This window comes from Bos indicus, chromosome 27, assembly GCF_029378745.1.
Source record: "Bos indicus isolate NIAB-ARS_2022 breed Sahiwal x Tharparkar chromosome 27, NIAB-ARS_B.indTharparkar_mat_pri_1.0, whole genome shotgun sequence".
In the NCBI taxonomy this organism is placed as follows: Eukaryota; Metazoa; Chordata; class Mammalia; order Artiodactyla; family Bovidae; genus Bos; species Bos indicus.
This window is the reverse complement of record NC_091786.1, coordinates 5,339,101-5,366,942: the sequence shown is the minus strand read 5'-3', so window position 1 is coordinate 5,366,942 and position 27,842 is coordinate 5,339,101. Positions and strand designations below refer to the sequence as shown.

At 44.1% G+C, this 27,842-nt stretch overlaps 1 protein-coding gene across 9 annotated transcripts in view; it reads right to left on the bottom strand.

Annotated features, from left to right (window-relative positions):
• Positions 1-27,448, bottom strand: part of MCPH1 (microcephalin 1) — a 240,143-nt gene extending 212,695 nt beyond the window's left edge. For 7 of the 9 annotated variants that reach the window (XM_070781622.1, XM_070781625.1, XM_070781623.1 and 4 more), the window contains exons 1-6: positions 27,315-27,448; positions 26,256-26,347; positions 22,268-22,386; positions 5,050-5,137; positions 2,009-2,123; positions 913-1,056 (exon numbers count right to left, since the gene is read on the bottom strand). In XM_070781622.1, the coding sequence (XP_070637723.1) occupies positions 913-1,056; positions 2,009-2,123; positions 5,050-5,137; positions 22,268-22,386; positions 26,256-26,347; positions 27,315-27,354 (598 nt within the window). In that variant the 5' untranslated portion in view covers positions 27,355-27,448. Of the gene's footprint in view, positions 1-912; positions 1,057-2,008; positions 2,124-5,049; positions 5,138-7,308; positions 7,364-22,267; positions 22,387-26,255; positions 26,348-27,314 lie in introns of those variants that run through there. The other 2 variants (XM_070781629.1, XM_070781630.1) reach the window with 2 other exon arrangements.
• Positions 27,449-27,842: the final 394 nt, after the last annotated feature.

Here is a 27,842-nt window from a genome sequence, read left to right as displayed (position 1 = left end):
CAATTTGACAATATCTACCAAAAGCTTTAAAGTCTGCCTTCGTGACTTAATATTATTGCAAATACATGAAATACACAGAAACGTATTCATGTAGAAGCATGTCCACTAGCATGTGGGCTATGAGAGCAAACGGTAGGGAGCAAGCTGGATGGCCAAAAAGGAAAATGACCACATACCATGCAGCTAAAAGAAAGAAAATAAAACTGCAGCACTATCTCTAAAAAGAAAAACTAGAAAAATAGACAATGAAACATCTTAAAAAAAAAGAGAGAGATATTCTACACCAAGATACTTCTAAATGAAAAAAGGTTTAAAGTAAGAAGTATGCCACAATCTAATTAAGGTAAAGAAAAATTACACCACTGCAAAGAAAGATACAGAAACCTGTTCTTTTTCATGACTACATGGACGACCCACTTGAAAAAGACCTGGAGAAACACAAAACTCACGTTACCCAGGGGCAGAGGAGAATTAGGTGGGAATCAAGACGGAGGTTTATTACAAACAATACACTGGTCAATGTTTATGAAAACATGCTTGTGTATTACTTAAAAATTTAAGATAAAAGAAATAAAAGTAAAAGGTAAACTGAAGCATTAGATACTTAATCTAAAGCAAACTTCAGAAGAGGGGAATGATTAATTTTTTAAGAAAGAAAAATCCCAAATATATTAAATAGCAAAGGTATACAACAAATAGGGTTTTAAACCTGGAGAATACTAAAAACCCACTATATTCTTAAAAAATCAGAATAAAGCAAAAGATTTTCTGGAAGAAAGTATCAACAAAGTCTACTCTGAAACAGTTAAAATAAAGAAACATCAGCTAAAATAATTATGTAAAAGAAAAAGCCCTTTCCACGATTGATTCACCTATTTCACAATTCTCCCTGTGTCAAGTGCCAGCACTTACAGGTGGGGGAAAGGTTTTCCCGTTTCTCCTTCATCTCCTGCAGCCTCTTCTTCATTGCACTGTGGTGGCCCCTACAGACTTTACCTGTCGGACTGTACACCAACGAGCCATTAGATTCAAATGAGAGAACAGGAACATTGGTACCTGAAAATAAATATCCGGTTTTAAGTTTAAAAATGCCTTCCTTCTTCAACAATGTTTTTCCTTTAAGGACACCCTTGTCCCCCTTCCGCAGGTTTCCCCTTCCCTTCTGGCAGACACACAGAGACCCACGGGTGAACTTGGCGGCAAGAAGGGAGCTCGAGGTACCCCCGAGCCCTGCAGGGACGGGCTCGACGTGAGCCACGCTGGGGGGCGGGGGCGGGGGGTGGGGCGCAGCCTGGAGCACAGGAGGCGGACACAGGCACCAGGGAGAGAGACTTGATTTGTTAGGGAAAGGAAGGACTGAGCTGAGGACAAGGGATTCAGCCAGTTTTCTGCGTTATCGGGTATCGTGCGCAGGCTCAACACCTAGAGGAATGAACACTTTCTATTTCTATGCTAAGCATTATAGTTTAACAAAACTGCTTATCTGTATCAGTGATGTGTCAAGATTGGTCTGAAACAATGAATTGAGAAACCAGTGAAAAAGGTAAAAAAGAGAAATACTAAGAACACATGAAGTACTTCAAAGTCTGATATGATCTTTGAAAGTATTTTTCTAAATCATTACAAGAACTATCATCTAACATCTGACTACTCTGGATAACAAAATAAAAACACCAAGTCCTGGGTAAAAATACAGATAGACAGACAGACACACACACACATACATAAAGAAGAAATAACGGATTCATTCCAATAGAGTTAATCAAAGACCACATCTTTAATAATCATCCCTGGGGGAAAAATAGTTCCATTAATCTGGTGAACGGTTAGTTCAACAGTGTGGCCCAATGATGGCTGTGGTCAAGTTTCTTGCAGTGACTTGTGTCTCTGACCTGTGAGGCTAAAACTGTACCCCTCAGCCACATCCCCCAGGATGCAGGAGTCAGCCGGCAAACGAGGCCACAAGCACAGACACGAGCACCAAGGACATCCTGGTCTCTCAGCTTACCCAGAGTGGTTTTCTGCTGTTGCAGCTCTTTAGCCATTTTCTCAAATTTCCTTTGCAGTCTTTTATCGTTTTCTGGTGTTCTGGGAATAAAATCTTTGGGCTGCATACACTTGCGCTGCACAAGAAGAACATAAAAATTAACACCGCACTGTTGTGCAAGACAGGAAAAGAAACCTTTCACACACACTGCTGTTACCTTTTGTAATATCAATAATAAAACCTTCTTAGAGAGGTATTTCTTGCACTGTATGTGAATTTGTAGTATTTATTCTTTCTACAACTGTGAGAACATGGACAGAATTTTAAGACTTAATAAAGCACTATATGGGCCTTTTCAGGTGGCTGAGTAGTATAGAATCTGCCTGTCAAAGCAGGAGACGTGGGTTCCATCCCTGGGTTGGGAAGATCCCCTGGAGGAGGAAATGGCAATCCACTCCAGTATTCTTGCCTGGGAAGTCCCATGGACAGAGAAGCATTGCTGGCTACAGTCCCTGGGGTCGCAAAGAGTCGGACATGAGTGAGCAACTGAGCACCGAGGCAAAGAGATGTATGCTAAATAGCTACATTTTCTGAGGCATTTTCAGGGTCTTTGCATCGTTTCCATGAGAATTCTTAAAATTAGTCTCTTTTTCCTAACTTTTGCTACTTTTAGTTATCCACTCCCGCCGCCACCACCCCCCCCCAAAAAAATCATGACATGGTAAAATGACACACAAGGAATTATTTTATAACTACCAAAGAAGAGAACCATTATTTAATCTTGTCTTACTGTCATTAAGTCACAGTAACTCCATCCGGCCAGTACCTACACACCCGAAGTGCGACAAACGAAGAAGCCCGGGGCACGTATCCAAGGAACTCACTTCTCAGCCCAATGTGCTCATGTGCATCCCAGTCTAATCCCTCTTGTCCCAATCTACAGGAAGAACTTCTTAGCATTCAAGGCTGGTGCTACACTGTGCTTTCAATTGGCACCCTGCTCAATTCCTTAATAACTCACTCATTCATCATTTAACAAAAAGGTTACTACGTCAGACACTGGTCTTAAAACACAGAAAGATTCTTGCCATCAAGGAGCTTATTCTCTGAAGGAATGACAGAAAATATACATAACAAATGAATCAAATAGCATGAGTGTCAGGCCTGCACTGTTTCTGCCAAAGTACCCGTGTAGAAGTAGAATCCAGGTCCTGACCAGCAGTCAGCTTTGCGACTCTGGGCCCCTAGCGGTGGAGGCGGCCAGCACTGCACTTTCCAGGGTCGCAGCGACAATGTGGGCAGGCGACCAGCAGAACGTACAGATCCCAGGTGCCGCAGGTCTGGAAGCACTGTCACCCACGAGGGGCCCCGTGCTTCCGTGAGACCAACTGCCCCTAGCTTTACAGTAAGTTAGAAGGGGTAAGTGCTGCAAGAAGGAAAAAGGCAGGGGAGGGTCAGGACACTGGACAGTGGGAAGGACCCGCCTCTGTAAATGGGAGTCAGAGGGCTGCTCCCGGAGGTGCCCCCACGGGACTCAGAGAAGCTCCTGCGGGTGGATGAGGGAAGCGTGTTCAGACAGAGGAACAGACGGTGCGATGGCTCTAACAAGTGCACCCAGTGAGTGTGAAGCACAGCGAGCAGGAGGCTCATGCCAGCAGCAGGGAGGGAGCGCAGCAGAGCCTCCCCAGAGGCCATAACCGGCCTGGAGTCAGGGTCAAGCTGCACCTGCACTTGGCGGGGGCGGGGGGCGGCGGGGGGTGCGGTGAGCAAAGGGAATGCCTTTAGGGACGAATAAATCCTTAAGTGGCGAAGGGTGTGAGCAGACATTATTAATGCTCCAGATTAGGAAAGATATAACAGATGGGTAATATTCAGCACAGGTCAGTGTTACAAAATAAGCACCCTTGTACGCTATTGGCGGAACTGTGTAAGTCCACTTCTAGATATTCCACTTGGGAGAAATAAACTCAAACAGGTTACATGAACCATATAATTAGTAAAAATCATCAATGATTTAAGGGTGCCTGAACCCAAGAGATGTTCATGCTATTTAACACAAAGCAGAAGACAGTGGAGCCACATACACACACTGACATGAGAACACATGGTCTAAGCGAGGAAGAAAAAGTAACCCACCAAGCAGTACATCAACGTAGTAGAGCCTGGCTCACATAAAACCTATGCGCACACACACATGTGTGAAACACACATGTACCAAAGATCATACAACCTACAAGAACCCAAATCAAACTGAAAACTATTTTTTGAGGAAAGGGAAATTAGGAGAAATCTGCCTGATCTGAGTTTACTCAATGAATGTAATGAAAATGTGCTTTTATTGCCAATGTTTAATATAAACACTTGTTTTTATTGTTTTTATTTTTTAAACACTTCTTTTTAAAACAGCAGACACAGCTACTGCGGATCTACCACAGAGTCACTACTGTCCAACACGATCTGGACAGACACTGAAGTTTTCAGCCCTGCGTGAGCGTGTTCCAGGTTGTCTGAGAAGAAATGTGAAAGAGATACAGGATTTACCATTTTCAGAAACCGTGGGGACATCCATGGGAATGTCTCCCCCAGTCTACAGGAAATGTATAGCCCTCTTCTGCCTGACTCAGTTTGGAGTCTACTAATCTCTCCAACAGGGATTCTCACATGACAACAAACTGACATTTCACAGTCAACAGTTCACTCTCAGATGCAGAAATCAATTAAAACTTTTAAATAATAAACTGAAACAGATCAAGTGTATTTCACCAGAGACACAACTGAATCCTGAAGTCATTACCAGAGCACCTGTGCAGGTGCTGGTCTCTGAGCAACTGTCAGTTCTCCTATGGCCAAAGAGTCTCTTCTATTTCTTACAAACTCCATCAAAGCACTCCTGGGATGAAATAATCTATAACCCATTAAACAATGCTGTGTGAGAAGAACATTATCACCAACAGCAATTCTTAAAGACAATGCAAATACATTTCAGAAAGTTTTTATTTTCTAGGAATAAAAAATGAATAAACCTGTAACTGCCATGGCCCACACTAAAGTCATGTACTTACTTTTTTTTTAAGCAGGCTTGGTAGGTGTTGGTTAGTGTTGGCTGCAGGGAACAGCGACTCATCAATGTGCACTCCAGCTACCCTGCATCTGCGGAACCAAGATGGGGGTAATGAGCATGTTCCTGTGAGAGTCACACAACATTAAATCTGCACACATGTCAGTCAGCAGTGGGAGAACCCCTGCACGGGCCACTTTGACAGAATCCTTTAAAATAAGTGCATTTATTACTGAACACAAAAGGCTATACAAATTCAACTTGCCAAAACCTTCTCTAACATGGTGTTTAAGAATGGAAGTGAGAAAGCAGTTACAGGAAGTTCAATTTTTATGTAACAAGTTTAGACTTGCAACAACACTTCAAAAAGATCAGTGCCTGGCACTCATAAAGGCAGAAGCACATGCCATTAAATGTAATTTAAGAGTAGACAGGCCATAAAATGAATAACCTAGAGCTGGAAGGTCCTACAGAAACAGGCCAGAAAGCTTGCCTTTCCTCCAAAACCGCATCCCCCTCCTGTATGTCTGTCAAGGCATTGCTGCCACCTGGTGCCCAGGTCTGGGCCCTGGCCACCCTGGCAGAGCAGCCACCCTGGTCCCAGCTACCCCTGGGCTGAGCGGCCACCCTGGTCCCAGCGGCCACCCTGGTCCCGGCCACCCCTGGGCTCAGCGGCCACCCTGGTCCCAGCAGCCACCATGGGCCGAGTGCCCACCCCCGGGCCAAGCGGCCACTCCGGTCCCAGCAGCCTGCTCCCTCAGCTCGTCCAGCGTCCCATCTGCCATTCCTCCTGCGTCATTCCCTCACCCCTCGCCTGTAGAGGGGATCCCCCCACCACTACCTACTTCTGATCGTTCACCTGCTCAAATCTAAACAACTACAATGATTTTCCAAACAATCTCCTTTCCTATGGTTTCTCCTCTCCTGGTTTTATATAATACTGAAATTTTAATCTTAAAACATTTTATTCATCTTTCCATATCCCAGATCAAACACCTTCTACCACTCTTGTGTTTACATAATTATGTCACCGATCTGCTAAGTCTTTTTAAAATAAGGCCCCAATCAACTCCGACTGTAGTTCACAAGACTATTAACTCTGTTCAACATTAATATGCAAATAACAGCTGAAAATAGAATACAGTGGAATAAAAAAAAAGAAATGAGGCAAATGTATCCATGGCTATACAGAAAAGTCTCTAAAATAAGGATGAAAAGGCAATTTTAAGAGTGTGTGTTTGTGTATGGTATTATACAGTTAAGCATTTCTCACTTGAAAAAATTTTGAGGGGTGACACACCAAACTGACAATTTGTTGTAGTCACTAAGCTGTGTCCGACTCTTCTGTGACCTCATGGACTGTAGCCCCCCAGGCTCCTCTGTCCATGGCGTTCTCCAGGTAAGAATACTGGAGTGGGTGGCATTCCCTTCTCCAGGGGATCTTCCCAACTCAGAGATCGAACCTGCATCTCCCACACTGGCAGGCAGATTCTTTACCACTGAGCCACCAGGTAGGGCCCTCACCAGTTACAAATCTCGAAGTGTGACTTGAGGGCAAAACTGTTTCCGTAAGAACGCCTTCTGCCTTGCCATTTCTGCTCCTCACCTTCAAAGCACACAACACATAAAGGTAACCAGCTTTACGTCCTGCCCACATCAGGTGCAGACGCAGACAGGCAAAGGACCTAGGAAGGTGCCAATTTTACCTCCAGCACAGCTCACCAGCTCCACCTGCTCAGAAGGAATGTCACCCATTTCCCACTGTGACAGGCAACAAAACAGACAAAAACAGGTGGCAGGGAAGCACCCAAAGAGAAGACGTGATGAGACCTGGGATCATCCTATTGACATGAACAGGCGGTAAGGTCAGGACTGGAGTGCCGTGTGGCTCAGCCAGGCCCTGAGAGCCTCCTCCAGCCGGTAGGGAGCAGCGCCTTTCCTCCTACTAACAACCGAGGAAACTGAGGCTCACAGGAAACCATCGGCGGAGTTCACAAAACCACAAGTCTCCTCCCCTGTCAGCAGCCCGGGAGGCTCGCCCCAGCGGGCAGAGGCGCGCCTGACCCCAGACTCGTCCCCACGAGGCAGGACGCAGCCCGCTGTGGACACACTGCCTCAAGGCGCTGGGGGTGAGCCCGGATCCGCCAGCGATACAAGCACCCCATGCGCGCACGTGCTGCGGGACACACTGGTGCCTCTACATCAAAACCACCGCTCATCAGGCGCTCAATCACAGTCTACTGCGTAAACAGAAAACACTCACCAGCTGGATTTCTGCTTTTCTTCAGCAAAGGACAACAATGACACCAACTCCCCACCTAGTGATTGAGAAGAGAAGTGTTGGCTGCGGCTGCCCTCGGAGCCCTGCGATCGGCCCAGGTCTCCCAACAAGTCCTGCTCTGGACCCAGCGAAGCCAGCTGGACCGCAGTGCGGCCCCAACAGTTGCTGGGGACCCCCACGCCCTGCACCCTCACAACTAGTCGGCAAGTCATAATGCACAAGGAACTGAATCCCTGCGCGGAAGGGCTGGGTGCTGAGGGGGGACCACAAGCAGGTCCTGAGGCGAGGATGGGGCGGAGCGTCTCCAGACTGCAAGCGTGGTCCTGACAGGGGGGCTTGGCTCCCTCTCCCACCAGCAACTCAGGGAGGGGGCACGGAGCAGCACGTGGAGTGAGCCTCGACCACCAGCCCCAGTGGGGGTGCGGCCAGTCTGGGGCAGCACCGTGCCCACGGCCGGGTCTGCAGTCCAAGCTACTTTCCAGGAGTGATCAGAGAGCCAGGGTTTGAACACAGACGAAAGGAAAGAGAAGTTTTCTAACTGTGTCTGAAGGAGGGGTACTCGAGAGAAACACCACCAGTGACAGAGGAGCGCCCAGAGGCCGGCTTGGTGGTCCAGGATCCCGCGCTGCGCCTGCGCACCTAGCAGCAAAGGCCCTCTCCCGTGAGCTCTACGCTCCAGACGCACCCAGGCCAGCCCGCCGGCCAGCTCCGGCCTTCTCCCGGGAGGCAGCACTTTATTATGCTCACTCCTGCTCACTGATCTTCAAACTAGAGGATGTGTGTGCCTGGGAAACATGAAAACTTTTAAACAGTAAGCAGACAGGGAGAATTTGAGGCAGTGAACTGCAATCCCTGCCTTCCATCAGCTCCGCTGCAGCCCGACCTCAGGCCTACAACCCCTGAGGCTCTGCCTCTCTCCGCTGCTCCCCCTCACCCTGCCAGGCCATGCTGACCCCCTGGACTCCCCACCAGAAGCCCCGACACCCCACCCCTCACCCCAGAGCCTTTGAAATTGCCCTTAAAAGGCTGACCAACTCCAACCGAACTGCATCAGGGCATACGCTGGAGAAAAAAAGCTTCTGGCACAACAAAAGGAGGGACAATGGACCCACAAGTCCGATGACTCTCCTCCTTAATTTAGTGAATCCCACGACACCCCACTCCAGTACTCTTGCCTGGAAAATCCATGGACAGAGGAGCCTGGTGGGCTGCAGTCCATGGGGTGGCTAAGAGTCGGACACGACAGAGCAACTTCACTTTCACTTTTTACTTTCATGCATTGGAGAAGGAAAGGGCAACCCACTCCAGTATTCTTGCCTGGAGAATCCCAGGGACAGAGGAGCCTAATGGGCTGCCATCTATGGGGTCGCACAGAGTTGGACACGACTGAAGAGACTTAGCAGTAGCAGCAGGACACCTGCCTGGGCCCATCACACATATTTCTGTCAAGAGTGAATCTTTAAATGAGGTGCTCTGGCCAAGGCTTAGACACATTGCAGAGAAGGGAGGGGACCACCCTGCCTTTTCAGTCCCTCAAATGCAGCAGCGAGGACTGAGGGGGACCCAGGACAGCAAAGCAAGTGTGATGATGGAGTGGCCTTGCCCCTCACACGTGAAATGACAAAACTGCTGAGCAATCTCGATGCCCACATAGGAGGTGTCATGAGCTGGCAGGAAAGGCATCTTTGGGCTTGAAGGGCAGGTCCCCATGGGAACTCACTGACGGACTATACACAGATGCTATGGAAATAAACACATGGCACACATACACATCCGTATCACTAACTCTGCCCCGAGAAAGTGCAGGAGCAGCAGCCTGTGGCGATGAGCATGCCCAATTCCCCTCAGAGTTTAGGTCCAAATAATATTTTCCATTAAAAGGAACCAGGGCTCCTTGGAGAAAAGGCTGAATCCAGGGCTGGGAAAGAGAAAGTACAAGCTGAGCCTGAATTAAACTGTGCCAGAAGAAAACAGAAGTGTCCAGAGAATGACAGAGAAATGATAAGCTAAGATAAGTCACCGTGAATGGGCTACCACTGGCCATTGGGGGACAATTCAAACCTTAAAAGGTACACTGCAAGGAATGAGATATGATCCTCTGGATACAGAACACACACAGACACAGTGTGAGGAGCGACAGTTATTTGCACAGTTGGAAAGTACCTCCCGCAAAAGCCAAGCGGGTGAACTCGTCCCAGAGGAGCAGCCTGGGAGGCGCCGCCGCCACAGAGAGGACCTGTCAGCACCCCCAAGCTGACCCTCCACGAAACAGACCCCGGACCGCCTCAGAGGAGACACCCGGCAAGCCTGACTCAGCCCCAGGAGGCTGCTGTTGGGTCTCCTCGTCTTTCTCCCCTTGAGCCCTTCCAGACACTATGGGAGCTTCTGGGGTGAAGCCAATGGCTGTCAGGTGTGTGGCTGGTGAGATCAGCGTGGATGGCCACGGTGCGGCCGTGCAAGGACATGTGCACATCTGTAGGAAATGAACGCAGGGGCGGGGGGCAGGCTCTCAAATGCGCAACAGCACTGCCTGGGAACTGTGCCCCCAGCTATCTGTGACTGTTAAAAAAAAATCTAACTTTCTGATCATGCTTCTGTGCAAGTTAAGTCACTTCAGTTCTGTCTCTGTGACACTATGGACTGTAAGCCCACCAGGCTCCTCTGTCCATGGGATTCTCCAGGCAAGAATACTGGAGTGGGCAGCCATTCCCTTCTCCAGGGGATCTTTCTGACCTGGGGTGGAACCCCTCTCTTTTACGTCTCCTGCACTGCTAGGCAGGCTCTTTACCACCAGCACCACCTGGGGAGTCAACCTTCTCCAACTGAACTGAGGTGACCATCAAGCATGGCCTTCCCTCTTTCATCTTCTTCTTCCTCAAACATGGAAATGTTTGTGCCCATAGGAAATGTCAGAATTCTATCAACTGCAGTTACACAGCCGTCTGCTCTTAGAAAGAACACACCCAAAATAACCCAGCAAAACGGGGTTCTAGTGACATCTAGTGACCTTATATATTTCATGAAAGATCACATTCTCAGTGGAAAACACGAGCAATGGCCTGGAGAGGCAGTTAATGAAACAAACACACGACACATAAAATGAAGGTCATTGGCTGTTACCTCCAAGTTTTGTCAAACAAGTTCAGCCTCACTAAAAATCAAGAAAATGCAAATGAAATCAACTGTATCATTTCACCTACAAAGTAGGAAAGATTTCAGGGAATGCAACTTGATAGCATCTATCAAAAGTTTAAATATGTAATAAGCCCTCTAAACCCAAAAGTCCATTTTCAGAATTTAAACCTATGGAAATTCCAACAACACAAGAGACAACTCTACACATGGTCATCACCAGCTGGTCAACACCAAAATCTGACTGACTATATTCTTTGCAGCTGAAGATGGAGAAGCTCTATACAGTCAGCAAAAACAAGACCAGGAGCTGACTGTGGCTCAGATCGTGAGTTCCTTATTGCAAAATTCAGGCTTAAGTTGAAGAAAGTGGGGAAAACCACTAGACCATTCAGACACTGTGTTAGTTGCTAAGCTGTGTCTGACGCTTTGCCACTCAGGTATGACCTAAATCAAATTCATTATGATTATACAGTGGAGATGATGAAAAGATTCAAGGGATTAGATGTGGTAGACAAAGAACCTGAAGAACTACGGATGGAGGTTTGTAACACTGTACACAAGGTGTACCCAAACCACCCCCAAGAAAAGGAAATGCAAGAAGGCAAATGGTTGTCTGAGGAGGCCTTACAAAGAGTTGAGAAAAAGAAGGGAAGGGAAAGGTAAAGGAGAAAGGGAAAGATAAACCATATATACCCAAATAAATGCAGAGTTTCAAAGAACAGCAAGGAGAGGTAAGAAAGCCTTCTTAAGTGAACAATGCAAAGAAAGAGGAAAACATCAGAATGAGAAAGACTAGAGATGTCTTCAAGAAAATCAGAGATGCCAAGGGAACACCTCATGCAAGGATAGGTACTATAGACAGCAACAGCAAGGACCTAATAGAAGCAGAAGAGATTAAGAAGAGGTGGTGAGAATACACAGAAAAACTATACCAAAAAGGTCTTAATGGACCCAGATAACCATGATGGTGTGGTCACTCACCTACAGCCAGACATTCTGGAGTATGAAGTCCAGTGGGCCTTAGGAAGCATTACTATGAACACAGCTAACAGAGGTGATGGAATTCCAGCTGAGCTATTTCAAATCCTAAAAGATGATGCTGTGAAAATACTGAACTCAATATGCCAGCAAATTTGGAAAACTCAGCAGTGGCCAAAAGACTGGAAAAGGTCAGTTTTCATTCCAATCCCAAAGAAAGGCAATGCCAAAGAATGTACCAAACTACCACACAATTGCACTCATTTCACATGCTAGCAAAGTAATGCTCAAAATCCTTCAAGCTAGGCTTCAGCAGTACATGAACCAAACACTTCCAGATATACAAGCTGGATTTAGAAAAAGCAGAGGAACCAGAGATCAAATTGCCAACATTTGCTGGATCATAGAGAAAGCAAAAGAATTCCAGAAAAATATCTACTTCAGTGACCAGGCTAAAGCCTTTGACTGTGTGGATCACAACAAACTGTGGAAAATTCTTAAAGAAATGGGAATACCTTACATCTCCTGAGAAACCTGTATGCAGGTCAAGCAGCAACAGTTCGAACTAGATATGGAACAATGGACTGGTTCCAAATCAGGAAAGGAGTACATCAAGGCTGTATACTGTCACCCTGTTTATTTACCTTATATGCAGCATACATCATGAGAAACGCTGGGCTGGATGAAACACAAGCTGGAATCAAGACTGCGGGAGAAATATCAATAACCTCAGATATGCAGATGATAGACACCACCCTAATGACAGAAAGTAAAGAGGAAATAAAGAGCCTCTTGATGAGGGTGAAAGAGGAGAGTGAAAAAACTGGCTTAAAACACAACATTCAGAAAACTAAGATCATGGCATCGGGTCCCATCACTTCATGGCAGACAGAAGGAGAGAAAATGGAACCAGTGACAGATTTTATTTTCTCGAGCTCCAAAATCACTGTGGATGGTGACTGCAGTCATGAAATTAAAAGACACTTGCTCCTTGGAAGGAAAGCTATGACAAACCTAGAGAACATATTAAGAAGCAGAGACATCAATTTGCTGACAAAGGTTGTATAGTCAAAGCTATAGCTTTTCCAGTAGTCATATACAGACATGAGAGTTGGACCATAAAAACGGCTGAGCACCAAAGAATTCATGCTTTAGAACTGTGGTGCTAGAGAAGACTCCTGAGAGTCCCTTGGACAGAAGGAAGACCAAACAAGTCAATCCTAAAGGAAATCAACCCTCAATATTCATTGCGAAGACTGATGCTGAAGCTGAAGCTCCAGTACTTTGACCACCTGATGCAAAGAACCAACTCATTGCAACAGACACTGATGCTGGGAAAGACTGAGGGCAGGAGGATGAGAAGGCAACAGAGGATAAGATAGTTGGATGGCATCATAAACTCAATAGACATGAGTTTGAGCAAACTCCAGGAGATAGTGGATGACAGAGAAGCCTGACGTGCTGTAGTCCACGGGGTTGCAAAGAGTCGGGCACAACTTACTGACTGAACACCAACCACAAACAGATTATACCTCTGCAAGAAAGTAACGCACACAAAGGTTCAATGCTGTACTGTTTCTGACTGTAAAGAAAAAGAAAATGGAAACCTTCATATTCACTAACAGGAGACAGGCTGCATAAGCTGCTGCTTGTGTGTTGTGCTCAGTCACGTCCGACTCTTTGTGGCCCCATGGACTGTAGCCCACAAGGTTGCTTTGTCCATGCAATTTCCCTGCAAGAATACTGGAGTGGGTCGCCATTTCCTTCTCCAAGGGTATCTTCCTGACCCAGGAATCAAACCCACATCTCATGTCTCCTGCTTTGGCAGGCAGATTCTTTATCACTGTGCTACCTGGGAAGGCCAAGTCACTGGGTATTCCACTATAAAAGACCATATGTATGTTTTAAAAAATGATATATAAAATTGTGGAAAAACATTCGTAACTAAAAATGCATGACTGCTCAGTAATGGGCACCTGCTATCCTTCTGCCCAAAGGAACCGGAATAAAGAGCCGGGGCAGATAAGGCCACCAGTAAATGATGCTAGGATACAGGAAGCAAAGAACCAGAGAGGGGGAACCTCAGGTTCTGAAGACACAAGCCCAAGTCTCTGGCTGATCCCTGACCTACGTGTCCACGAAGCAATCAAGTCAGCCTGCAGCTAAAGCCTTGCTTGAATGAATCCAAGCAAATACCCAGCATAGGTCTTAAAATGACAGTCCAAAGTTTACAGCTAAATATATCACCTGCTTCCTAAAACAAAATCAGCACCCTCTGGAGTAACAGTAAAGAACCCAGAGTCTAGATAACACTTACCATGTCCAAAATACAACTCAAAGTCCTGTTACAGAAGAGTCAAAAAAAATGTGACACATTCTCAAGGAACAAAGAAAAACCAATAGCCACCAACCTCAAGATGCTGAAATGATCAGACAAGGAATGTCTATAACTATCTTCTGCCACAGATTGGAAAATACATGTGTAATGAAAGACAAGAAAAGCAGAGATAGGAAATCTCAGCTAAGAAACAAATCAGCAAACATAAGAAAGAACCAAGTGGAAATGTTAGAATTGAAAAATATCTGAAATGCATTTAGTAAATAGACTTAATGACAGGATGGAACTGATAAGAGAAAAGAGTCAATGAAACTTGTGGGAAAATTTCAAAAGCTGTATTACACGGGAGGGATTGGCAAATGACAGCCTACAGGCCACCTGGCCCATGACCAGGTTTTGTTATAAAGTTTTATTTTTTATACTCATTTGTTTGCTCTTCTCCAGGGCTCTTCCCACACCAGGGCAGGGAGCACTTGAATATAGACCACAAAGCCTAAAATATTTACTACCTGACTCTTTACAAGAAAGCTTAGCCAATTCCTGATATCCAGCTAATTAAACTAGTACCAGAAAAAGAGGCACAAGAGACATTTGAAAAAACAACAGCCCAAATTTATCATGCTCTTAGATGAAATATATAACCTTATATCATTAAAAAAAAAAAACAAAAAAAACTCAGCAATATCTTCACAGAATAAATTTAAAGGCACCACATCCAGACCCTTAAACTTCTGAAAACCAAAGATGAGAAAACCTTGAAAGAAGCCACACAAAAAGACACAGTACTCACAGTGGAGAAATTATTTGCATGACTACAGGCTTCTTATGAGGACAGAGACAGGGGAAACACCTTTTAAGCAGTGGAAAACAGAAGCAAAAAACAAAAATACTGTCAACCTAGAATTGTATAACCATTGAGAACATTATTCACAAATGAATAGGGACATATTCAGATACAGAAAACCACAGAAATCTGTTGTTACCTGATAAAAAGAAATGTCAGACTGCCAGGATTAAAGGGAGAAATAAATAATTTAACAGAAACACTTGGCAAATGCAACACCCCAATCAATAAGGGATAGAACAATTAAACAAATCAAGAAAGACAAAAAAACACTTCAGTTCAGTCTCTCAGTCGTGTCTGACTCTTTGTGACTCCATGGACTGCAGCATGCCAGGCTTCCCTGTCCGTCACCAACTCCCGGAGCTTACTCAAACTCATGTCCATCAAGTCGGTGATGTCATCCGACCATCCCATCCTCTGTCATCCCACCATCCCATCCTCTGTCATCCCCTTCTCCTCCTGCCTTCAATCTTTCCCAACATCAGGGTCTTTTCCATTGAGTCAGTTCTTCGCATTTGGTAGCCAAAGTATTGGAGCTTCAGTATCAGTCCTTCCAATGAATATACAGGACTTTTGTTTTAGAATTAACTGGCTTGATCTCCTTGCAGTCCAAGGGACTCTCAAAAGTCTTCTCCAACACCACAGTTCAAAAGCATCAATTCTTCAGTGCTCAGCCTTCTTTATGGTCCAACTCTCACATGCATACATGACTACTGGAAAAACCATAGTTTTGACTAGACAGATCTTTGTCAGCAAAGTAATGTCTCTGCTTTTTAATATGCTGTCTTGGTTTGTCATAGCTTTTCTTCGAAGGAGCAAGCATCTTTTAATTTCATGGCTGCAGTCACCATCTGCAGTGATTCTGGAGCCGAAAAAAATAAAGTTTGTCACTGTTTTCATTGTTTCCCCATCTATTTGTCATGAAGTGATGGGACTGGATACCATCTTAGTTTTCTGAATGTTGAGAAAAAGCCAACTTTTTCACTCTCATCAAGAGGCTTTTTTTTCAGTTCCTCTTCCCTCTCTGCCATTAGGGTAGTGTCATCTGCATATCTGAGGTTATTGATATTTCTCCCGGCAACCTTGATTCCAGACTTGTTATTTATCCAGCCCAGCATTTCACATGATATACTCTGCATGTAAGTTAAATAAGCACACTGATAATATCTAGCCTTGACGTACTCCTTTTCCAATTTGGAACCAGTCTGTTGTTCCATGTCCAGTTCTAACTGTTGCTTCTTGACCTGCATAAGGTTTCTCAGGAGGCAGGTCAGGTGGTCTGGTATTCCCATCTCTTTAAGAATTTCCCAGTTCGTTGTGATCCACACAGTCAAAGGTTTTTGCATAGTCAATAAAGCAGAAGTAGATGTTTTTCTAGAACTCTCTTGCTTTCTTGATGATCCAACGGATGTTGGCAATTTGATCTCTGGTTCCTCTGCCTTTTCTAAATCCAGCTTGAACATCTGGAAGTTCATGGTTCATGTACTGTTGAAGCCTGGCTTGATGAATTTTGAGTACTACTTTGCTAGCGTATGAGATGAGTGCAATTGTGTGGTAGTCTCAACGTTCTTTGGCATTGCCTTTCTTTGGGATTGGAATGAAAATTGACCTTTTCCAGAAAAACACTGAGAAAACAGTATAAATAAGCTAGATCTAATAAACATCTGTATATAGAACATTGTATCCACAATAACGGAATGAATACACATTCTTCTCAAGTGCACACACAACATGCACCTGGCCAGATCAAATGTTAGGGCATAAGAACAAGTCTCAACCACTTTAAAAAATCTTAAAATATGTTCTCCTCTCACAACAGAATGAAATGAGATACCAAAAACAGAACCAAGTTTGGAAGGCTCAAAAATATGTAGAAATTAAATAAGAAGCTCCTAAATAACCAATGGGTCAAAGAAGAAATCATGAGAGAAAATGGTAAACACTTGAAATAACTTAAAACAAAAATACCAAATTTCATGAGATGAAGCTAGAGCTATCCTTAGAAGAAATTTGTAACTGTAAACACATCAAAAAAGAATCAAGATTTCAAATGAATTTTCTAATGCTCTAACTAGAGAAATAAAAGAGCAAACTGAACCCAAAACAAGCAGAAGGAAACAAATAATTATAGTGGAAATTTAAAAAAGAGAAGCAACACAATGGAGAAAGAGCAAAGAGACCAAAAGTTGGTTCTTTGACAAGATCAAAGAAATTGACAAGCCTTTAGCTTAAATTGATCAAGACAAAAAGAAAAGCGATATTAATTCATACTAGGAATGAGCTGCTACTGACCTTATCAAAATAAAAAGGACTATTACAGAATACTACAAACAAGTGCATGCCAACAAATTAGACAACCTAGATGAAATGAACAAACTTCAGAAAGACACAAACTATTTAAACTGACGCAAGAATCGAAAACTTAAGCAAACCTGTAACAAGAGACTGAATTACTAATCAAAAACCCTCCCACAAAAAAAGGCCAGGCCCAGATGGCTGCACTGGTGAGTTCTCCCAAATGCTTGAAGAACTAACACCAATCCCTATAAACTTCAGAAGACAGAAGAACACAGCCCAGCTAATTCTACGATGCCAATACTGCCTGACTCCAAACCTAGAAAAAGTCATTCTAAGTACTGAGCAATATACCTTATGAATACAGCTGCTGCAAAAATGAAAATAAAGTACTAGCAAACTGATCCAGTTTAAAAAGAAAAGTATACAACATAACCAAGCAGAGTTTATCCCAGGAAAGCAAAGTTAGTTCACCACATGAAACCAATCTAATACAGCACATTAATGAAATGAATGATAAATATATATAAATCTCTCTCTCACATGAATATCTCAATAACTGCAGAAAAAGCATTTTGACAAAACCCAACATTCCTTAATAATAAACAAATCGAAACCAACAAAAACTAAGAATAGAAGTAAATTTCCTCAACCTGACAAAGTGCACCTATTAAAAAAAACATCCAAAGCTAACATCACACTTAATAGAGAAATACAGAAAGCTCTTCTCCTAAGACTGGCAGCCAGACAAGATGTCCACTCTTACTGCTTCTATTCAGTACTGTGCTGGAGGTTATAGTCAGGGCAATTAGAATAGAAAAGGAAATAAAAGGCATACAGATTGGAAGGGAAGAAGTCAAACTATCTCTGTAGACAGATTACACAACACCATATACAAAAAAATCCTAAGAAAATCACAAAGACACTTAGCTAATGGCAAGTTCAAAAACTTGCAGGATACAAAATCAACATACAAAAATCAGTTATATTTCTGTATTTTAATAATTGAACAATCTAAAAATGAAATTAAGAAAACAACTCCATTTACAATAGCATCAAAAAGAAAATAAATTGGGAATAAATTTAACCTAGAAGGGGCAAGATTCACACAATGAAAACTACAAGACATAACGGAAAGAAATTACAGACAAGAAAATAAAAACATGGCCATGGATCGCAAGATTAAATAGCAACACTTATATAATTAATGACTTAACACAATCTCTATTAAATATCAGTTGCTCCCTTCCCTCCCTCCCTGCAACTGACAAGCAAATCCTGAAATTCATACAGAAATGCAAAGGAACTGGAGGAAAATAAAAATTGGAGAAGACACACTTCCAACTTGAAAACTTACTGTAAAGCTACAGTAATTAAGTAATCATGAAATTAAAAGGCACGTGCTCTCTGGAAGAAAAGCTATATGACAAACCTTAGACAGTGTATTAAAAAGCACAGACATCACTTTGCCGACAAAAGTCCATATAGTCAAAGCTATGGTTTTTCCAGTAGCCATGGAGGGATGTGAGAGTTGGACCATAAAGAAGGTTGAGCACTGAAGAACTCGTATTTTTTAACTGTGTTGAAAAAGACTCTCGAGAGTCCCTTGGATAGCAAGGAAATCAAATCAGTTAATCCTAAAGGAAATCAACCCTGGATATTCATTGAAAAGACTGATGTTGAAGCTACAATATTTTGGCCACCTGATGGGAAGATGTGACTCATTGGAAAAGACCGTGATGCTGGGAAAGACTGAAGGCCCCAGGAGAAGGGGGTGACAGAGGATGAGACAGCTGGATGACATCACTGACTCAATGGACATGAGTTTGAGCAAACTCCAGAATACAGTAAAGGACACGGAAGCCTGGCATGCTGCAGTCCGTGGGGTTACAAAGGGTCAGCCACAATAACAACAGTAATCAAGACAGTGTGGTGCTGGCATTAAGATAAACACACAGATCAATGAAACAGAACTGAGAATCCAGAAATACATCCATGTATCTATGGTCAATTAATTTTCAACAAGGACATCAATTTAATTTAATGGGGAAACAACAGTTTATTCAACAAGTGGTACTGGGACAACTGGACAGTCACATGTAAAAGTGAAGGTGACACCATAGCTCACACCATGGGCAAAAACCTAACTCAAGTAAACCACAGACCTAAGTGTTAAAGACAGAACTATAAAACTCTGAGAAGAAACCACAGGTGTAAATTTTCACGCCCTGCAATCAGGCAATCATTTCTTAAATATGACATTTAAAACTGAAACAACAAAAGAAAAAATAGAAACACTGGGCTTAAAAATTTTTAACTTGTGCTTCAAAGGATACCAACGAGAAAGTGAAAAGGCAACCCACAGAAAGGGAGAAAATGTTTGCAAATAATATGTCTGATAAGGGTCTTATTATGTGTGCAAATAATATGTACCCAGAATAAAGAACTCTATCTCAAACAAGAAAAATAACTCAAGTTTTAAAAAATGGACAGTGTTTGAGTAGACATTTCTCCAAAGATAAAATAGCCAAGTAAACCACGAAAAGCTTTTCAACATAATTGGTCACTAAGGAAATACAAGTCAAAACTACAGTGAGATACCACTTCACATCCACAACAATGGCTATCAACATAAAGAGAGATAACAAGCCTCGAACATTACTGGTAGGAATGTAAAATGGTACACTCAATCCGAAAAACTGGCACTTCCACAAAATGCTAAACAAATGGTTTCCATGTAACTCAGAAATTTCATTCCTAGGTGCATATATACCCAAGAGGATCAAAAATATATATATTCACATGAAAACTTGCACATAAATGTTCATAGCAGCATTACTCAATGGCCAAAGTGCAAATAAACCAAATGTCTGTCTACCAACTGATGAAGATGAACAAAACATGATATTATTCAGTAACTCTAAGGAATAAAAAACTGACACAGGCTACAACATGAAAGAAACTCCAAAACATGATGCCAAGGCAAAGAAATCCAACACAAGAAGCTGCATAATGTCGGGTTCCATTTACAAGGAATGTCCAGACTAGGTAATTCCAAAGACAAAAAGTAGATTGATGGCTGCCAGGGGCTGGAAGTAAGGAGCCCAAGGAGAATGACTGCCAATGGTTATGGACCTTATTCTGAGGGGATAAAATGGTCCTGGATTAGGTAGTGATAACTGCCACAAACATCTGAATAGAATACATTAAAAATTACTAAAATGTACACTAACAGGGCGAGTTTATAGTATGTGGATTTTCTTAATTAAAAAAAAAAAGAAAGAAGGAAAGAAACACCAAACATAACTATTCACACTGAAAGGAAATAACAGAAGAAATTCAGATCCTCAGAAATGAAGAGTAAGAGAAAGAATATACAGATAAACATGACACTATTTTTTCCTCTTAATTTATTTAAAACACAGACAAGTGTTTAGAGCACAGTGACAACACTGTCTTGCAGGCCTCTACTGCATATGGTTGAAATCCATACGACCACCCTAACACAGGGGAGGGGGCAGAAACTACAGACACACAGTTACCAGGTCTCTACCTGTATTTTATGTGGCATGGTACAATACTAAGTCTAAGCAGACTCAGAAGTTAAGGATCTATTTTGTAACCCCTAAAGCAATCACTAAAAATAAATAAAAAGAATGGAGAGAATTTTAGTCTAAAAACTAACACATCAAATAATCCCAAATAGGGACGGAAAAGGGAAGAAAGGAGCAAATGTGTCTCCTGCCTCTGCCTGGAAGGCCAATAAGGGGTGATGGGCCATGGCCGGGAGCCCACCAGCCCCACATCTCAGTCCAGGATGCTGTCCCAGTCAAAGGGCTGACGCCAGGGCTGGGGGAGAGTAGGCACGAGGTCACAGAGACACAGGAACTGGCTGAAGGGACTCCCAGTAGCCAAATCTGAATGATCTAAGCACCAGACAGACAGTGTGAACTATAAGCCGTTGAAAAATACAGGAACCCAGGAGCTGACACTAATCAATCAGTGTGGGAGAAAAGAAGGCTCTTTCTCACAGCACACAGCTGGGCACAGCCCGAAGCGGTGGACTTGGAAAATAGTCATCCTATAAGACTCAGGGTTAAGGTTGGTTCAGGCAAGAACCATCATGAACGATATACCTGGGGCCAAGGGAGCAAAAGGTCTACATGATCTGAATCTGCCTCCCCACAGGCAGCTTATTAGCCTCAAAGGAAACAACAGTCATCACACAGTGGAAAAAAAAACCAGCAACGCCTTGCCAGGTGACCGAAACTCGCATCCCATTAGGAGGCAGACGGAAACGGCAGGTTTCCAGGTAGGCACACCTCACTCATGGAGCCTCTTGAGTGGGAAACCATAACCTGAGCCTAATCACGGGGAAACAGGACACATCCGAAATGAAGAACACCTTGTTTTAAACAAGAGGGGAGAGTGAGGCTGGAATCTTAAAACCTGCCCAGACAATGGAAGACAAAGAAATGGAATCAATCGTCATGCCTCACTGTTAAAGTTTTTTTTTTTAACTAACAGGCTTAATTCTTTTAGAGCAGCTTCACACATCAACAGCCAAAGTCTATGCCTTATATTTTGCCTTACTGTTTTCATATAAATTTACTCTAGTTTTCTAGAAAATCAGCAGTATGACTCGTTTACATCTGGATTTCAGGAAACTTGATTTATATCATTGATACCCCACTCCCTCTGACCTCAACCTCCTCCTAAAGCCTCCCCTTGACTATTCCTGCATTCTTGCATGGGCTGAATTGTGTCCTCTAAATTCACATGAAGTTCTAACACCCAGGACCAAATGACATGACTACAGTTGGAAATGGGGCCTTGAAGGAGATAGTGAAGGTTGAATGAGGTCCCTGAGGGTGGGTAATCCAGTAAGACTAGGGTCCTTATAAAAGAGATGAGGACACAGAAACAGCCAGACCAAGTGAAGACAGAAACAATATGGCCACCAGCAAGCCAAGGAGAGAGGCCTCAGAAGAACCCAACGCTGTGGACACCTTCATAGTGGACTTCTAGCCTCCAGAAGTCTGAGAGATACATTTCTGCTGCTTAAGGCCACAGTCTGTGGTGTTTTGTTAGAGACTGGCCACCTTAGTAGACTAACAATCTGCTTCTCTGTTCCCTCAACATACCACACAGACTCCGTCTCAGGGTCTCTGGGCAGGACCCGTCTTTCGTCCTAGGAAACTGAGGATGTCAAATGCTCCCAGTAAGAGGCAGAGAAAAGATGGAAACAGAACTTTATCTAGTTCTGTGATTCATGCAAAATATCTCCACACTCTACCAATACTAGATAACTTAAGGGGGGGGAAAAAAAAAAAACAGGAGAAAGGACTCACTTGTCAACCCAGAGCACTGAGACGAGCTTCACGCCTCTCTTCTGTGCTTTTTCCCAGGTGCTCTGGTACCCGTCTTTGAACACGACATGAGTTACTTGTTTGTTAAAAGTTTTTGAAACCTGCAGACAAAAGGCAGAAAACAAATTTATTACTACCTGCATAAGTTTCTTAAGTACAAGCCAGTGTCACTCTTGTAGACACTTGCCAAAAAAGCAACAAAATAATTAGCAAATAGTATCAACCAATATATACAATAATATATACAAATAGTATCAACCAATATATACAATACATTCCCACCCCTGTTTATTCCAGGACTGCAAGGCTGGTTTAGAACAAAAAGTCAATCATTATTCACTTCATTAACAAAGTAGAAGAGAAAAATCATAGCCACCTCAATTACATGCCAAAAATGCGTTCGATAAACTTAAAAAGTTTATTAATGAGGAAAATTCACAGTAAATTAGGATCTGAAAGCTGGTATAAGACTGCATGATGGGAAATGCTAAAACCTTTCTGTTGAGGAGTATCTCCATTCTATCCAACTGGCCCGAGCCAGCACCGTATGTCAAGAAAAGAAAAAGTGTTAGGATTAGAGAAAAATAAAACGACCCTGTACAGGTAAGAGTCAATTGTGCACATTGTTAAAAAATCCCCAAAATGCCACAGAACTCAGAAGAGTTTGATAAGTTTTCTGGACACAATGTGGATATGCAAAAATAACTAGTCCTATATAACAGCAATAGGAAAAAGAATTCAAAAGATATCATTCATAACAGCAACAAAATAACCAGAGAAAAATCATAAAACATCACTGAGAAAATTAAAGACACCCATATCAGCAAAGGCATACATCATGTTGATGCTTTAGAAGATTCCCGTGTATAAACATGTCAGTTCTCTCCATACTGATCTGCTGTTCTCTATTCAATACCAATCAAGATTCCAAAAAAAGCTTCAGGCTACAAACTGACAAACCAGTTCCAATTATGTATCTGGGAAAGCAAAAGGCCAGAACTCCTTGTATCTGGGAAAGCAAAAAGCCAGAACTCCGTGCTTGAAGAACAAAGGGTGAGACTTATTATAAAGAGTAATTAAGACAAGCGGAGTTGTCATGAGAACAGACTGTATGGGTACTGAAACATGGTTACCTAATGACAAAGGTGTCACTGTGCTAAAGGACAGTCTTTTCAATAAACGGTGTTGAGACAAATGATCATCCACTGGGAAAAAAATCAAGGCTATGGTTTTTCCAGTGGTCACGTATGGATGTGAGAGTTGGACTGTGAAGAAAGCTGAGTGCCGAAGAATTGATGTTTCTGAACTGTGGTGTTGGAGAAGACTCTTGAGAGTCCCTTGGACTGCAAGGAGATCCAATCAGTCCATTCTGAAGGACATCAGTCCTGGGTGTTCATTGGAAGGACTGATGCTAAAGCTGAAACGCCAATACTCTGGCCACCTCATGCGAAGAGTTGACTCATTAGAAAAGACTCTGATGCTGGGAGGGATTGGGGGCAAGAGAAGGGAACATCAGAGGATGAGATGGCTGGATGGCATCACTGACTCTATGGACATGAGTTTGAGTGAACTCCGGGAGTTGGTGATGAAGGGAGGCCTGGCATGCTGCAGTTCATGGGGTTGCAAAGAGTCAGACATGACTGAGTGACTGAACTGAACTGAACTGATTTCATACCACATACAAAAACTAATTTCAAATGTATTATAAATCTAAATGTGAAAGGCAAAATGATAAAGCTTCCGGAAAATAAGAGAAAAATTCCCGCAACCGCCATGTAGAAATAGATTTTTTAAAACAAGATACACACACAGAAGCTTACCATAAGGAATAAACTACCATTATCATCAAAAGATGCTGCTGCTGCTAAATCACTTCAGTCGTGTCCGACTCTGTGCGACCCCATAGACGGCAGCCCACCAGGCTCCCTCGTCCCTGGGATTCTCCAGGCAAGAACACTGGAGTGGGTTGCCATTTCCTTCTCCAATGCATGAAAGTGAAAAGTCAAAGTGAAGTTGCTCAGTTGTGTCCGACTCTTCGTGACCCCATGGACTGCAGCCTACCAGGCTCCAGTCCACGGGGTTTTCCAGACAACAGTACTGGAGTGGGGTGCCACTGCCTTCTCCGCAAAAGATGCCATTAAGGTGAAAAAGCAAGCCACAGGCAGAAAATATTGCAATTCACTTGGCTGACAAAGGGGTCAACTGAAGAGTATAAAGAATGCTTACAAATCAAGAAGAAAAAAAAAACCCAATGCAAACATGAGGTGGAGACCTGAACAGGTCTTCAAAATAAGTATGGGAAGAAGTACAGGAAAATGGAAATGCACACCAGGCTGATACACCACCAGAAACACACTGTGATGGCTGAAGGTAAAGACAGACAAGACCAAGGATACACAGCAGTGGGGCTTTTATATGCTGACAGAATTATAAACTTATTCAAACACCGCAGAAAGCTGCTAGGAAATTACCGACAGCTTTCTCAGATGTGAAACGGTCTCTGTCACACAGAAGGCATCTTTGTTCTAAAAGATACAGGCTAAATATATTTAGGGACAAATTATGGTATCTGCAACTTACTTTTGAATAGTTCAGGAAAAAAATACATATACTGTTTAGAGAGATGGAGTCCAAGCAAGTATGTTAATTGTTGGGTCTATATTCACCATACTATTCTTTCAACTTTTCTATTTGAAAAACTGCTAAATAAAAGGTGGTGGGCGGGGGCGGGGGTGGGGGGAGGAATTCAAGAGATCCAAGACCGTAATACTACTCTCAAAAGCCATTCTGCCAACTCCTATGTTCCACAGCTTTCTCCTGTCACAATAACACGTGGAGCACAAGTATGTAGCTGGTATCATCAAGTGGAAACCCTCCCAAAATCCTAATGGATATACCTTCTGATTTAGCAGGAAAAAAGGTGTCTTCTCAGGTTCAAAAGCAAACCCCGGGCCCTGCCTTCTGACTGTCACCCTAGCCTGCTCTTGGATCTTGCCCCTGCTCACTAGGTCAAGGAACACGGTGAGTCAAAGGAAACTCAGGAGCAGACACTCTGCCTGAGTAAGGGAGAACATTGCCCTTCAGTTTATGTTATGCCCTGACCGTCCCTAATCCTTGCCCTGGCTTCAGTGGTAGCTTACTGTGTTAATCTCTCCTTTAACCAGCCGACCAGCCCCCCTCCCCCAAGTCCCCCCAGCCACGAAGTCAGCTCACATCTGAACCCTGCTTCGAGCTGCTGCCTTCACCACCCCATTCCTCAGATCTCCATGATTCCCTTAACCCAGCTCACTGAACATGGTGGCACTCAACAATGACCTTACAGCTTTCAAGCTCAAAGAATATATTTCCCAATCCTAACTTTTCTTAAGCTTAGGCAGCGTTTTAGAATTTCCATCTTTGAAGTATGTTCCTCCTCCCACTTTCAGGCGTGTTTTCTGGATTCTCCTGGTATCCTTCCCAGTCTCGGTCCCAGGGTCCATAACTCCCATACCAGCCCTGGAAATACTAAACAGGCTCCACCTTCAGCACTTTTCATTCTAACCACCTGGGTAATCACCACACCTGACTCTTATGTTCTTGATGCCTAAAACAGTATCTCTAGCCCTGACAATCTCAAGTTCCAGATTTGTACATCCAAATGTCTATCAGGTTACTTCCAATATCCCCAGATTCACAACTTTTCCCTTTAAAAAAAACTATTCCTTTTCCTGTATTCCACACTTTGATGAAGAATATCAGGCATCCGAATAGCCAGTGGCAGTACCTGTATTTCCATCCTGGAGCTCTCCCTAGCCCAGCTGTTCTCAATTTCTCGTACCATGGTTCTCTCCTTTTTTCTTCTGCCACTTACCCACTGTCCTCTTTGTCCATCGTGCTTTAAGTAAAAAATCCCAAAATAAGAAAATGCAAATAGATCTCCTTATGTTTCAGATGACTGTCAGGTGTAGCAATGGTAAAATGAATTTCTTACCTTCGCCCCCATATCCACAAGTTGATTCCTAAAAGTCTTTGAGTAATTTTCTGTCCCATTGGCTGACCACACTTCAACATAGGCCACAACATCTGAAAACAAACAAGATGCTAGCATAGAATATATCTGATATACCCTCACCCAAAGATTTCAACATATTTTTCTCCTGTTCTATTCACATTAAAAAGTAAATTTAAGATTTCTTCTGTTAAAATTGCCATTAGATTCTTTAAAATTTCAAGGGAAAAACAACTTTACTCATACATATGTCACAGTTTACATTCTCAACTCTTCCCAAATTCTCAAACCAAGCCTAACTTTCTAGAGCCAGAGTCTGTTTTCTGTAAAGGACCAGAAAGCAATTATCTTAGGCTTTGAGGGCCAAACCACCACTCCGTTAGAAGGCTGCAGCACAAAAGCAGTCAAAGACAAAAGCATAACTGCATTCCAACAAAACTTTATGGAAAATGAAGCCTGAATTTGATATAGATTTCATTTGTCCTCCTCCTTCGGTTCCTCTCAACCATTTAAAAAAGTAAAGGGCACTTTTAGTTTGCAGGTCCTACAAAAAACACGGCCAACAGGCAGCCTTCGCGGGGCAGGAAACAGTTTACGAAACCCTCCCTGCTCAAAGCCTGGTGCCTTTCAGGCGTGCCTGGAGGGAATCATTCCTCACCGAGAGGTTCTGGTCACGTTGACAGAGAACAGGGAGAGGAGTTACTGGTTCTTTTTCTAATTTCACTAGAGCCCCCTCCCCGCAAATCCACCCGGCCATACAAAGACGCCAGAACCCAGAAAAAGCTGAAAACCATCCCCCCCCCGGGCTTCCCAGCCCTTCGCGTGTCTGCGCCGCCCGCCTGACCCGGCCCAGGTCGGGCGGCGCGGTCCCTGGGCTCCGAGACGGACCCCCAACCGTCACGGGCGGTCCCGGTTCTGGGTTCGAGGACAGATCCCCGCCTCCTCCCGGCAGCCGGACTGGCGACCCCGGGGTTGCCGTGACCCGGGCGCCCGTCCTGAGGCCCGGCCGCCGCCGCGCCGGCTCGATACCCGCCTGCTCACCTTTCAGGACCGGGCCCCCAAGGCTCCCGGGGGCCGCCATCACGGACGGCGGTGACGCGCAAGCGTGACGCAGTGACAGCAGCGCGCGTGCGCAAGGCGGGCTCTGCGGAAATCCGCCTGTCCGCGTCCTCTGAGCAACCAATAGGGGGCTGGGGGCGGGACCAAGACCCCTCCGCGCGGGCAACGGAGGCAGGTTCTCTCCGGGCGTACCTACACGGCGCGTCAGCTCCTGCATGGAGACCCGGGGTCTCCGGTTCCCGCGGGAGGTCCCCCTAGCCGGGCTGTCTCCCTCGAGCCCTACAGTCCGCAAACCCCAGAGCGGATGAGTCTCAGAGGGAGTGGGGGAGCCTGCCCTCAGGAATAGCCTGGCCGCCTGGCTCCTTATCTTCTGAGTGTCAAACTTCCCGCCAGCCCGGAGTCCCGCCCCCGCCGCGCAGGCCCCGCCCCGAGGGCTGCGCGCCTGCGTCCTGCGGGAGCTTGGCCCAACCCCCAGCTTCCCTGCAGTGACCTGTAGTAAGGGGCGACTGT